Source organism: Aegilops tauschii, chromosome 3 (genome assembly GCF_002575655.3).
Source record: "Aegilops tauschii subsp. strangulata cultivar AL8/78 chromosome 3, Aet v6.0, whole genome shotgun sequence".
NCBI lineage: Eukaryota > Viridiplantae > Streptophyta > Magnoliopsida > Poales > Poaceae > Aegilops > Aegilops tauschii.
This window is the reverse complement of record NC_053037.3, coordinates 465,423,571-465,438,221: the sequence shown is the minus strand read 5'-3', so window position 1 is coordinate 465,438,221 and position 14,651 is coordinate 465,423,571. Positions and strand designations below refer to the sequence as shown.

The 14,651-nt window shown below is 55.6% G+C and overlaps 1 protein-coding gene across 1 annotated transcript; it reads left to right on the top strand.

Annotated features, from left to right (window-relative positions):
• Window positions 1-475: 475 nt before the first annotated feature.
• On the top strand, window positions 476-1,635 carry LOC109776747 (RING-H2 finger protein ATL66). Its single transcript, XM_020335412.4, has one exon. The coding sequence runs from the start codon at window positions 803-805 to the stop codon at window positions 1,346-1,348; it is 546 nt and encodes a 181-aa protein (XP_020191001.1). The 5' UTR covers window positions 476-802; the 3' UTR covers window positions 1,349-1,635.
• Window positions 1,636-14,651: the final 13,016 nt, after the last annotated feature.

The following is a 14,651-nucleotide window of genomic DNA, read 5'->3' as shown; positions in this document are numbered from 1 at the left end:
TACTGAACGAGTATCATCTCGTACCGGTAGCCGAAAGAACAAGACAAGTATTTGTTCGTGTACAGAGTAGGAGTAGCCCACGTCCACTGAACCTTGCTAACTCTGATGCCATGTGAACTTTCTCGAGTATATGTATGGAGTACACGCCTGAAAACAGAACACCCAGTTTATGCGCTATGGTGAAAATGACCCCATACACTGATTAATCCCCGGCCGTCCGTCGAGATGGTTCCTTGCTTCAATTACTTGCACACTCTGGTTCCGTGGTTCCGCCATCGTAATGGCGTACTAGCGCGACCTCATGACAGCCACAGGGCCTTGATAAGGAGGAACATCGATCAACTAAGATGCTTCCAGAATTATACAAGTTTGCAAGCTAAGAACAACTTAATCGCCTGCGTGAGACATCATTTTATATTCTAATTCTCTTTCGGGTCCCTGTCGAGCCCCACTCTCCATGAACGCCATCGCGCGGACAGTCGCTGCCACATTGAATTACCCGGGATATGGCACTCGTCAAACCTGTAAGAGGAAATGGCCACTTTTGGCGCGAGATCCGGGCGGCGGGAAAGCTTAAAACCGCCCCCCATCACACGAATCGCACGCACCGGCCGTCCACTTGAATACTACTTGATCTGATGAGCGCACACTGGGGAAGCACTACGTAGCAGGCCCAGGAAAGCAACGCAGCCCGTGCCGACGTGCAGCTAGCCCGGCCGCCAACGCGCGCGCGCGCCTAGTTTTGTCTCGCCACGGCAGAGAAGGAAACGGTCGAGGAGGAAGAGGAAGAGGAAGCAGTGGCATGGCCGCGCAGGAGGCGTCGCAGGCGCTGCGGTGGCGCTACGGGGACGTGGACGACGGCAACTTCTCCGTGCGCGGCGGCCGCGGCGTGCCGCTGCTCGCGACGCTCTTCGCCGTCCTCGTCTTCTTCGTGGGCGTCTGCGTCTACCTCCGCTGGGTGTGCCGCCGATACAACACCGACGCCACGCTTCCCAGCTCCTTCTCCTACCCCTCCTCGTCCCCGTCTTCCTCCGCTGCGGCGCCCGGTGCCCCCTCCGCGGTGGCTGGCCTCGACGCGGCCGCGATAGCCGGCTTGCCCGTGACGCCGTACAGTCGTCCTCCGTCGGCGTCCCCTGGCCGCGAGGACGACGAGACGCAGTGCCCGATATGCCTCGGCGAGTTCGCGGACGGAGAGAGGGTGAAGGCGCTGCCGCGGTGCGGGCACTGCTTCCACCCAGAGTGCGTGGACGCGTGGCTGTGCTCGCATCCCAGCTGCCCGCTGTGCCGGGGCTCGCTTCTCGCCGACACCTCCACCGTCAAAATTGTGGACGCAAGCGAAGCTGTCTGATCGAGCCTGCCGCTCGCGGCAGCAAGTTCGGAACTGCACCGCTCAGCGACTCTGCGACTGACATTAGAGCTCCGCCAATTTCCATTGCACCGACCGATGGCTGTTGCTGGAGTACGTGCCCGTGTTCAGGCATGGTTGATTGGTGGCGACCGATCATTTTTGCTGAGTGTTTTTTCTTTTCTTTCAACGGATCATTTTTGCTTAGTTAATTTGCGTATCAGTGAGTTTTTACGGGCGTTTGATATTGCCCTCATCAATAATGGAAACGCGAGATGCATCTTTCCCTACCCCGTTTGCATCATATCTGCTACGGCTTTCGCCGTTTTTGCAGGTCGATCGGTGGAGGAGGGATGACTTGCTTCAGAACAAATGCCACTATATGGACCGTGCACTTGCACCTCAGCATTGGGGCCACTTTAGCTTTCAGTTGCAGGCGAGGCTGTTGTCCAGTTGGGCTTGCACGAAGCGGAAAACCTGCATGCTTCGGCCACAGAACTGACACGAGCGAGTATACTAAACCTCTCCAGCCCACATTTATTATTATTTTTGGAACAAAGACTCACGACGAGGCCATAACTATAGCTGTGATCCTGGCCATAACTCGGGCCGGGCCTAAAAAAGCCTGCAGCAGTAAACCAGGCCCGATCCAGTCTTCGGGCCTAAATTTCAGGCCTAGGCCCGGACCATCAGTGGGAAAGCCTGTCAGGCCTCGGGTCTTTGGCTGGGCCTCTTCCCTAAAACGCACGTATGTCAATCCCAGGCCCGGTCTGCCCTAGCATTAGGGCTCAAAATCTAGGCGCAGGCCCGGCCCATGGGCAAGACCGGCCGGCCGGGTTGGACTATTTCGGGTCGGATTTCCCATGGCCAGGTATAATCACAGCGAACCACAACTTACAAACAGAAGGAAAAACAAAGAAAACTAAGGATTCACAAACCAAGCAGGTGATACAATGTCCTACAGGAAGCTAACAACAAATCAACAACAGAAACTAAGAGAGTCTAAAGTCGGGCTCCTCAAACTCCCGGACGGGCCGTCCGAGCAATGATAGATCAAAATTACCCGACCCACCCGTGCCTCTCAAACCGGGCTCAAACGCTTGGGCTGACCGGCACCCCTCATATCCAGCCCAAATCTGCGGTGGATATGGGGAGGCCCGGGCACGTTCGCCACGTCGGCCTGACGCCCTGGTCCCACACAAAAACACCCTGAAACCTGGCAGTCTGAAGCTCGTCTCCTCAGTCGGATCGATGGCGTTGCGTGGCGCCGCTCCCGCGGACCGTGTAGTGCCCTAGGCCGGCTATTTTAAGCCGACTACCGGCACCGAAACCCTACATGTCCACATTTCCTTCCCTCCCGTCCGCCGCCGCCACTTTCCACTCATCGTTTGCCACCACGCCGTCAGGGTAAGGGGCTACCCATATCTAACGCCAGAGTGTCGCCTGCAGCTCCTTGAGAAGATCCGGGAAAGGCGTGAAGCCCAGATCGCCGCGGGGCTACCTTCGGACGAGATCGTTCTGGAGGAGGAGGAGGAGCTGGAAGAGAACGAGGAGGATGTGGGGGGCGTTGGGGACGCTGGTCTATAGGCGGAGCAACAGGCAACCCTCAATTCCGTTCGGTCGGAGGCGGAGGCGGAGCACGCCGCGGACGTCGTCGATATGCTTGCGTATACGGATGATGAGGAGCCGGAGCCCTCCTACGCAATCTGTTGGGTAACATAGTAATTTCGAAAAAAATCCTATGCACACGCAAGATCATGGTGATGCATAGCAACGAGAGGGGAGAGTGTTGTCTACGTACCCTCGTAGACCGTAAGCGTTATGACAACGCGGTTGATGTAGTCGTACGTCTTCACGATCGACCGATCCTAGTACCGAAAGTACGACACCTCCGCGATCTGCACACGTTCGGCTCGGTGACGTCCCACGAACTCACGATCCAGCAAAGTGTCGAGGGAGAGCATCGTCAGCACGACGGCGTGATGATGGTGATGATGAGGCCACCGGCGCAGGGCTTCGCATAAGCACTGCAATGATATGACCGAGGTGGATTATGGTGGAGGGGGCACCGCACACGGCTAAGAACAGTGTCTGTTGTGTGTTCTAGGGTGCCCCCTGCCCCCGTATATAAAGGAGCAAGGGGGAGGCCGACCGGCCCTTGTGGCGCGCTAGGAGAGGAGGAGTCCTCCTCCTAGTAGGAGTAGGACTCCCCTTTCCTACTCCTAATTGGAGGGGGGAAGGAAGGAGGAGAGGGAGAAGGAAAGGGGGGCGCCGCCCCCCTTCCCTAGTCCAATTCGGACCAAAGGGGGAGGGGGCGCGCGGCCTGCCCTAGCCGGCCCTCTCTCTCTCCACTAAGGTCCATGTGGCCCATTAGTTCTGCCGGGGGGTTCCAGTAACCCCTCCTGCACTCCGGTTTTACCCGAAACCACCCGGAACACTTCCGGTGTCCGAATATAGTCGTCCAATATATCAATCTTTATGTCTCGACCATTTCGAGACTCCTCGTCATGTCCGTGATCACATACGGGACTCTGAACTATCTTCGGTACATCAAAACACATAAACTCATAATACTGATCGTCACCGAACGTTAAGCGTGCGGACCCTACGGGTTCGAGAACTATGTAGACATGACCGAGACACGTCTCCGGTCAATAACCAATAGCGGAACCTGGAGGTTCATATTGGCTCCCACATATTCTACGAAGATCTTTATCGGTCAAACCGCATAACAACATACGTTGTTCCCTTTGTCATCGATATGTTACTTGCCCGAGATTCGATAGTCGGTATCTCAATACCTAGTTCAATCTCGTTACTCGCAAGTCTCTTTACTCATTCCGTAATGCATCATCCCGCAACTAACTCATTAGTCACATTGCTTGCAAGGCTTATAGTGATGTGCATTACCGAGAGGGCCCAGACATACCTCTCCGACAATCGGAGTGACAAATCCTAATCTCGATCTATGCCAACTCAATAAGTACCATCGGAGACACCTGTAGAGCACCTTTATAATCACCCAGTTACGTTGTGACGTTTGGTAGCACACAAAGTGTTCCTCCGGTATTCGGGAGTTGCATAATCTCATAGTCATAGGAACATGTATAAGTCATGAATAAAGCAATAGCAATATGCTAAAATGATCAACTGCTAAGCTAATGGGATGGGTCAAGTCAATCACTTCATTCTCTAATGATGTGATCCCGTTAATCAAATGACAAGTCATGTCTATGGCTAGGAAACTTAACCATCTTTGATTCAACGAGCTAGTCAAGTAGAGGCATACTAGTGACACTTTGTTTGTCTATGTATTCAGACATGTACTAAGTTTCCGGTTAATACAATTCTAGCATGAATAATAAACATTTATCATGATATAAGGAAATATAAACAACAACTTTATTATTGCCTCTAGGGAATATTTACTTCAGTCTCCCACTTGCACTAGAGTCAATATCTAGATTACACAGTAATGATTCTAACACCCATGGAGTCTTGGTGCTGATCATGTTTTGCTCGTGAGAGAGGCTTAGTCAACGGGGCTGCAACATTCAGATCCGTATGTATCATGCAAATCTCTATGTCTCCCTCCTTGACTTGATCGCGGATGGAATTGAAGCGTCTCTTGATGTGCTTGGTTCTCTTGTGAAATCTGGATTCCTTTGCCAACGCAATTGCACCGGTATTGTCACAAAAGATTTTCATTGGACCCGATGCACTAGGTATGAAACCTAGATCGGATATGAACTCCTTCATCCAGACTCCTTCATTTGCTGCTTCCGAAGGAGCTATGTACTCCGCTTCACACGTAGACCCCGCCACGGCGCTTTGCTTAGAACTGCACCAACTGACAGCTCCACCGTTCAATATAAACATGTATCCGGTTTGTGACTTAGAGTCATCCGGATCAATGTCAAAGCTTGCATCGACGTAACCATTTACGATGAGCTCTTTATCACCTCCATAAACGAGAAACATATCCTTAGTCCTTTTCAGGTATTTCAGGATGTTCTTGACCGCTGTCCAGTGATCCACTCCTGGATTACTTTGGTACCTCCCTGCTAAACTGATAGCAAGGAACACACCAGGTCTGGTACACAACATTGCATACATGATAGAGCCTATGGCTGAAGCATAGGGAACACCTTTCATTTTCTCTCTATCTTCTGCAGTGGTCGGGCATTGAGTCTGATTCAACTTCACACCTTGCAACATAGGCAAGAACCCTTTCTTTGCTTGATCCATTTTGAACTTCTTCAAAACTTTATCAAGGTATGTGCTTTGTGAAAGTCCAATTAAGCATCTTGATCTATCTCTATAGATCTTGATGCCCAATATATAAGCAGCTTCACCGAGGTCTTTCATTGAAAAACTCTTGTTACAGTATCCTTTTATGTTATCCAGAAATTCTATATCATTTCCAATCAACAATATGTCATCCACATATAATATTAGAAATGCTACAGAGCTCCCACTCACTTTCTTGTAAATACAGGCTTCTCCAAAAGTTTGTATAAAACCATATGCTTTGATCACACTATCAAAACGTTTATTCCAACTCCGAGATGCTTGCACCCGTCCATAGATGGATCGCTGGAGCTTGCACACTTTGTTAGCATCCTTTGGATCGATAAAACATTCAGGTTGCATCATATACAACTCTTCTTCCAGAAATCCATTCAGGAATGCAGTCTTTGCATCCATTTGCCAAATTTCATAGTCATAAAATGCAGCTATTGCTAACATGATTCAGACGGACTTAAGCATCGCTATGGGTGAGAAGGTCTCATCATAGTCAATTCCTTGAACTTGTCGAAAACCTTTCGCAACAAGTCGAGCTTTGTAGATAGTAACATTACCGTCGGCGTCAGTCTTCTTCTTGAAGATCCATTTATTCTCGATTGCTTGCCGATCATCGGGCAAGTCAACCAAAGTCCACACTTTGTTCTCATACATGGATCCCATCTCAGATTTCAAGGCGTCAAGCCATTTTGCGGAATCTAGGCTCATCATCGCTTCCTCATAGTTCGTAGGTTCGTCATGGTCAAGTAACTTGACTTCCAGAACAGGATTATCGTACCACTCTGGTGCGGATCTTACTCTGGTTGACCTACGAGGTTCGCTAGTAACTTGATCTGAAGTTACATGATCATCATCATTAGCTTCCTCACTAATTGGTGTAGGAGTCACAGGAACAGATTTCTGTGATGAACTACTTTCCAATAAGGTAGCAGGTACAGTTACCTCATCAAGTTCTACTTTCCTCCCACTCACTTCTTTCGAGAGAAACTCTGTCGGAGTAAAGTGCCACGGGTAGCCTAACCGACTCACCCTGGCTCTTCGAAAAATCACTAGGCCATTCAAGCCTTCAAGCATACAAAGCATAGGGCCGCCTTCCCCCGGGCGGCTATCCCCAGGGCCGACTCCCAGAAGGCGACCCAGTCTCAGAAACCTCCCCCAAGAAAGATACGAGATAGCCGACTCCCAGAAGCCGGCCATGAAGAAAGTCGGCTCCCAGAAGCCGGCCAAGACTGCACCCACAAAGACTGTACCCACATAACGGTGATAGGATGGGGCGTGGCCGCAGTACAGCCCACTACCCCCGAATCCCGGAACAGGTCCGGCGTGGCACTGTAGCCATGTTGGCCTCGATGTCACCCACGACAGGTGCCAGTACGGCCCGTGGGCGGCGGGCCCCTTTGCCAGAGAGACATCTGAAGACGGCCCGGCCTCCTCTAGTCAGCCAGGGATGTGGCCGGCTCCCAATAGCCGGCTACCTCCCTCCCTCGAAGCATGCGCCCCATTAAGGAGACAAGACGAGGTAAGGCTACAGTGAGAGCTCGCAAGGTGGCGACACTGTAGCCACGCTTACCTCGACAAAGCCCTCGTCATCAGAGGCGAGGCAACAGTAACCAACCGCCGACAAAGCCCCCAAGCGGTGGGGCCGGCGTGCCAGCCAAGAAGCCGGCAGCCGGTGGGACCCACCAGTCGGCGGGCCCCAATGACCGGCGGAGAAGCCGGCGAGCATAGACACTGACGGCTGGGACCCGCGCCCAGCCGGATTACCATTGTACCACTGGGGTAGGCCTATATAAACCCCCCGGGACACCCATGCAAAGGGTTGATCTCATAGAGTTACACACACCACATAGAGAGAAAAGGAGAGCTAGCCTTGCCCTTCTTCTTCCTCTAGCCAGACAGCTCAAGGAGCACTTGTAGCTACTTTTATTGATCTAGTGATCATGCGGAGACCCCGCAGAGCAGGACTAGGGGTGTTATCTCCACGGAGAGCCCCGAACCTGGGTAAGATCCGCCGGCGTGCATGTCTTTGCCTCATCCCGTTTCCAGGCACCGGCGACGACTTACTGGCTCCCACAATGATAAGCCACCCGTTGGCATATGTCGCACCTACCACCCGACATTTGGCGCCCACCGTGGGGCCAGGTGCACCGTCGTCTGGAGACCTGTTCTAGACGGGAACCCTTTTCCTCCCCCGCGAGCGCAGCCAGCCCGCTGCACCCGATGGCGCTTGCCCCGACGCACTGCATGGCGTTGACGACGCCTGCGCAGCGAGCTGCCTCGCCGATCTTCTTGGCGAGACTCGCATCTCCAACGAGCCCGCGTCCGACGCGCGCACGGACTACCCCGAGAGTCGCCTCGTCAGCCTCCTCGACCAACTTCACGTCTCCAGCGAGCTTGCTGTAGACTTGGAGTCGGTCGGCTCCACCGACCCGATGCTTGTCGACTCCGACACGGCATCGCTCGACGCCTACCCCTCCGACGTGGTGGTCTTCAACGACCCTCTCCCTCGAGCTGACAGCGGCAGCAGCGCTGTCACTGAGGTGCTGGTCATCAGCCACGTCGCCGACTCGGGCGAGAACGCCACGACGCCCTGCAAGCGGCGATGCATGACTTGTCCGTCCCCATCCCGGCCGACGCCGACGCCGAGACCCTGGAGGCACGCCGCCTGGCTCTCATCGCGGAGGGCCAGAAGATAGCCTCCATGAGACGCCTCACCGAGGCCCACCAGCGCGAAGTCGACCGCGCCACCTTCGGTACGCCGCCCCATGGCGGGCCGAGTCGAGCCGGCCTCATCAGGAAGCGCGGCGCGGCCATCGCCAGCATGCTGGGGGCAGACTGCCCCGTCTACGCCACCCCGCTCGAGAATCTGCGAGCCGCTCAGGTGGCCGCTGAAGAGCTAAATGGGCTGGGGGCTGATGAGCTCCCCTACATGACAAGGCGTATCCAGCAGCTGATCGACGCGGCCGCAGAACGGCATGAAGCCGGCGCCCGCGCTGAGAGTCCTCCCCCACGCCGAGAGCACGCCGCGACATCCCGGTCGCCGACTGCGAGCGGCGCCCGCGCAAGGAAAGACAAGGAGCCGGCTGCTAGCCGCAGCCGGACTCAGATTACCATCGATCGCGACGCGGAAGGCCGCCCTCGAGCAGTGGAGCGCCAAGGCAATCCGCCTCCTCCCCTGACTCGGGGGGAGAGATATCCCACCCCGCCGCCTGTCACACATCCGACCCTCGGTGGCCGACTAGGCCGCCGCGAAGGAATCGGCGAGAACGACGCCCGCCACCGGATCGACCGCCTAGCTCGATCCCTGGCGCTAGAAGAAGAAGACGATGTCGAACCGCCATGCTTTGGCCCCCGCATCCGCGACGAGCCCTTCCCCAAAGGGTTTTCGCTCTCCAGAGACACGCCCAAGTACAACGGCTCTGTGAAGCCGGAATATTGGCTCATCGACTACTCCACCGCTGTCAGCATAGCGAATGGCAACAGGCGCGTAGCCGTGAAGTACGTCCCTCTCATGCTGCAAGGCACAGCACGCACCTGGCTCAACAGCCTCAAGCCCTACAGCGTCAACAGCTGGCTGGACTTCACGGAAGTCTTCGTCCGCAACTTCACCAGCACGTACAAGCGGCCTCCCAAGCCCCGCCAGCTCTCCCTATGCGTCCAAGGGCCCGACGAGTCGACCCGCGACTACGTCACGCGGTGGGCCGAGCTCCGCAACTCCTGCGAGGGGGTGCACGAGGTGCAGGCCATCGAATACTTCACCGCCAGGTGCCGAGAGGGCACCCTCCTCAAGCACCGACTCCTCTGCGACGAGCCGGCTACCCTCGACGAGCTGCTGGTCATTGCAGACAAGTACGCCACAGCCGACTCATCGATGAAGACCGAGCTCCGAGTAGGCGCCTCTGGGAAGGTGCTCGCTCCAGCTCCTAAGACGCCGGCTGGCGACTCTAATCGGCGCCCCTACCAAAACGACCACAAGCGCAGGCCCCAATGCCGCCTTCCACCAGTCGGCAGGTGGCCACAGTCGAAGACGAGCAGCCCGAAGAGCGGCCCGCTCCCAAGAAGAAGGGCGGCAGGCCGGCTTGGCAGCCGGCCTTCTCCTACGAGCAGACTCTCGATGCCCCCTGCAAGTTCCACAGCGGCGCGAAGCCGTCCAACCACACGACCCGAAAGTGCCACTGGCTCACACGGATCTCCAAGGGCGAGGGGCTGGTGCCGCCACCGCCTCCCGGCCCGCCGCCTCCAGCCCCCCAGCAGCCAGCTGCTCGACCAGCAGTCGGAGCCATTCAAGATGAGTTCCCTGATGAGCACGCCGCCTACGTCGTCTTCACGAGCCAGGTTGAAGACAAGCGCAACCGGCGCCGACAGCACCAAGAGGTCAACGCAGTCGCCTCCAGCAACCCCGAGTTCATGCACTGGTCCGAAAGGCCTATCAGCTGGAGCCGGGCCGATCACCCAGAGGTGACGCCGTCCCCTGGCTCCTACGCATTGGTGCTGGATGTCACCCTCGCAACAGAGAGGCGGGCTGCCCGATTCTCCCGCGTTCTGATTGATGGCGGAAGCAGTATCAACATACTGTACCGCGACACCATGGAGAAGTTGATCCTCAAGGCGAAGCAGCTCATGCCAAGCCGGACCGTTTTCCATGGCATCGTACCCGGCCTGTCCTGTTCCCCAATCGGCAAGATCAAGATGGATGTCCTCTTCGGAGACAAGGATCACTTTCGCCGAGAAGCAATCTGGTTCGAGGTAGTGGATCTGGAAAGCCCTTACCACGCCTTGCTTGGCCGACCTGCTCTGCCCAAGTTCTTGGCTGTGCCCCACTACGCCTACCTGAAGATGAAGATGCCGAGCTCGAAGGGGATCATCACTGTGGCCGGCGACTACAAGAAGTCCATCGAGTGCGCTGCAGCCAGCAGCCGACTGGCCGAGTCCCTCGTAGTGGCAGAAGAGAAGAAGATGCTGGATCGAGTTGTGGCCATGGCCGGCAAGCAGCCGGCCTTGTCCCCCAACCCCAAGGAGAATGATGCGCAGGGCTCCTTCCAGCCGGCCAAGGAGACGAAGAAGATACCTCTGGACCCGGAGAACTCGGAGAGGTTTGCAGTCATCGGTGCAAACCTGGACAGTAAATAGGAAGGCGAGATCGTCGACTTCCTCCGTGAGAATCGGGATATCTTTGCATGGTCCTCAAAGGACATGCCGGGTGTTCCGAAGGATTTCGCCGAGCACAAGTTACACGTCCGAGCCGACGCGAAGCCGGTCAAGAAGCCTCTCCGCCGACTGTTAGAAGAGAAGAGAAGAATCGTAGGAGAAGAGATAGCCCGGCTCCTTGCCGCCCGCTTTATTATGGAAGTGTTTTTTCCAGAGTGGCTTGCCAACCCAGTCTTGGTGTTGAAGAAGAATAACAAATGGCGTATGTGTATAGACTACACTAGCCTCAACAAGGCCTGCCCCAAAGATCCGTTTGCTCTGCCACAGATTGATCAAGCAATAGACTCCACAGCCAGATGCGAGCTGTTGAGTTTTTTGGATGCCTACTCAGGATACCACCAGATTAAGTTGGACCCGGCAGACCGCCTGAAGACCGCCTTCATCACACCATTCGGAGCTTTCTGTTACCTGACTATGACATTCGGCTTGAGGAATGCCGGTGCCACTTTTCAGCGTTGCATGCAGAAATGCCTCCTCAAGCAACTCGGCAGAAATGCCCACGTCTAAGTAGACGATATTGTGGTGAAGACGGAGAAGCGCGGCACCCTGCTGGAGGACCTCAAAGAAACATTTTCCAACTTGCGCCAATTCCAGATCAAGCTCAACCCCGAGAAATGCGTGTTCGGAGTACCAGCCGGCCAGCTTCTAGGCTTTCTGGTCTCCGAACGCGGCATTGAGTGCAACCCTGTGAAGATCAAGGCCATTGAGAGAATGGAGATTCCCACCAAGTTGCGAGACGTTCAGAAGTTCACCGGGTGCCTGGCCTCCCTAAACCGCTTTATCAGCCGGCTAGGAGAGAAGGCTCTCCCCCTGTACCGACTCATGAAGAAATCCACTCATTTCGAGTGGAATGACCAAGCAGACCAAGCCTTCCATGAGTTGAAGAAGATGCTGACCACTCCACCTGTCCTGGCGGCGCCGACTGAGAAGGAGCCCATGCTCCTCTACATTGCCACAACTCTAGTCCAGAGGCTGGTATATTATCTAAGCGAAGTACTATCCAGCTCAAAGCAAAACTACCCGCACTACCAGAAGATGTGCTATGGAGTATACTTCGCCGCCAAGAAACTGAAGCCCTACTTTCAAGAGCATCCCATCACGGTCGTGTGCACCGCCCCGCTTGCCGAGATCATAGGCAGCCGGGATGCATCTGGCCGGGTGGCTAAATGGGCCATTGCGCTGGTGCCTTACACAATCTTCTACCAGCCCCGCACCACCATCAAGTCCCAAGCATTGGCCGACTTCCTCGTCGACTGGGCCGAGACCCAGAACCTACCGCCGGCTCCCGACTCTACTCATTGGCGGATGCACTTCGACGGGTCCAAGATGCGCACCGGCTTCGGAGCCGGCATCGTGCTCACCTCTCCCAAAGGCGACAAGCTCAGATACACGCTGCAAATTCACTTTGCCGCCTCCAACAACGTGGCTGAATACGAGGCGCTCATACACGGGCTCCGGCTAGCCAAAGAGCTCGGCATATGCCGGATCCTATGTTATGGCGACTCAGACTTGGTGGTCCAGCAGTCATCTAGCGACTGGGACGCCAAGGATGCAAACATGGCGAGCTATCGATTCCTCGTCCAGCAGATCAGTGGGTACTTCGAAGGGTGCGAGTTCCTTCACGTGCCACGGGCCGACAACGACCAAGCAGATGCCCTGGCACGGATCGGCTCCACCCGACAGGCTATACCAACCGGTGTCTTCTCCAGCGCCTCCTCAAACCATCCATCAAGCCGTCTCCAGAGTCGGACTCTATCTTCGTACCGCTTGCCCCCAATGCAGCCGGATCCGACTGGAGGAACCCAGCAGGCGGCTCGAGGACTTCGACAAGAAACCCGGGGACTGCCGTAGTCGCACCCGGCTCGGGGACTTCAGAACCCGGCCCGGGGACTGCAGCAGTCGGCCCGGGGACTGCAGCGACACAAGAAGCGGTGGCCGACTCCAACTCTCCACCACCCAACCCGCCCACCCGAGTCACAGTGGCCGTACTGACAGTAGAAGAAGTCAGAGCTCCATCATGGGCCCAGCCCATCCTCAACTTCCTAGTCAACAGAGAGCTGCCGACTGATGAGACCTCGACAAGACTAGTGCAACGCCGAGCCAGAGCATATGCAATAATAAACAGAGAACTTGTCAAGCGCAGCGTCACTGGAGTCTTCCAGCGCTGCGTCGAGCCAGAGAAAGGTGTGGCAATCCTCAAGGATATCCACCAAGGCGAATGCGGCCACTACGCAGCCTCAAGATCACTTGTGGCCAAAGCTTTCCGCCATGGTTTCTTTTGGCCGACTGCTTTGGAAGATGCCAAAGAGATAGTCAAAAGCTGCAAAGGATGCCAAGTCTTTAGTTCCAAGCAACACCTGCCAGCTTCTGCACTCAAGACCATCCCCCTCACCTAGCCCTTTGCCGTCTGGGGGCTGGACATGGTGGGCCCATTCAAGACAGCCTGCGGCGGCTTGACACATCTGCTTGTCGCCGTGGACAAATTTACCAAGTGGATCGAAGCGAAGCCGATCAAGAAGCTGAACGGGCCGACTGCCGTGACATTCATTGCCGACATCACTACTCGGTACGGCGTGCCGCACAGCATCATCACCGACAACGGCACAAACTTTGCCAAAGGAGCACCGGCACGTTTCTGCGCGACACAGGGCATCCGACTGGACTTAGCGTCCGTTGCCCACCCGTAGTCAAACGGCCAGGTCGAGCGAGCAAATGGACTCATCCTCTCCGGCATCAAGCCCCGACTGGTCGTACCACTAGAGCGATCGGCCGGCTGCTGGCTCGATGAGCTGCCGGCTGTCCTCTGGAGTCTGCGTACTACCCCAAACAAGTCAACCGGCTTCACTCCGTTCTTCCTTGTATATGGTGCCGAGGCTGTCATCCCAACTGACATCGAGTTCGACTCGCCTCGGGTCACCATGTACACGGAGGCGGAGGCCAAGGAAGCGCGAGAAGACGGCGTCGACCTGCTGGAAGAAGGCCGGCTGTTAGCACTCAGCCGGTCCGCCATCTACCAGCAGGGTTTGCGCCGTTACCACAACCGAAAGGTCAAGCCAAGATCTTTCCAAGAGGGCGACCTTGTGCTTCGGCTGATCTAGCGAACAACCGGCCAGCACAAGCTCTCGGCCCCTTGGGAAGGCCCTTTCGTCATCAGCAAAGCACTAGGCAACGACTCCTACTACCTGATCGACGCACAAAAACCAAGAGCACGCAAGAGGGATGATTCCGGCAAGGAGTCGGAGCGACCATGGAACCGCGAACCTCCTGAGAAGATTTTACAGTTGAAAGCAGTATGTATCATGCTACCCTTTTGTATTAAGTACGAAACAACGGGCCCCCCGAGGAGCACTCGGGGACTGCCCTCCTTTATCTATGAATGACGAGTGTGATACTCATGAATGTATTATTACATTTGATTTTCTGTCTGGCACCGGGTTCGACTAGTCGGCCCGGGGACTGGCCGCCTTAAGTTATATTAAAAGTTCTATCTGAAGTCAGACAAGTAGTGTGCCGGCACCCGAGCCCTCTCTTGTTGAAAGTCGCAGCTCGAAGAGCCGACTGTCCGACTGGCAAGAGGCAAAGGTAGGAAGGATGCCCACACGAAAAACGGCTAAGGACTAACGAACTTGTATAACGCAAAGACGGCCTCCAACCACGCTTGCCGGCTGTCAAAACAGCCGGCTGGCCGGCCTCCCAATCACTTCGCTATAATCCAACAAAGCTAGAGTACTTGCCCTCCCAAGCACTTCCCCAGCCACAGATTGCAGAGCAGCTGTCCGGCTGGGAAGGCGGC

Excerpts from the sequence above, each read along its gene's own strand:
- LOC109776747 (XM_020335412.4), top strand. The coding sequence starts at position 803 with ATGGCCGCGCAGGAGGCGTCGCAGGCGCTGCGGTGGCGCTACGGGGAC.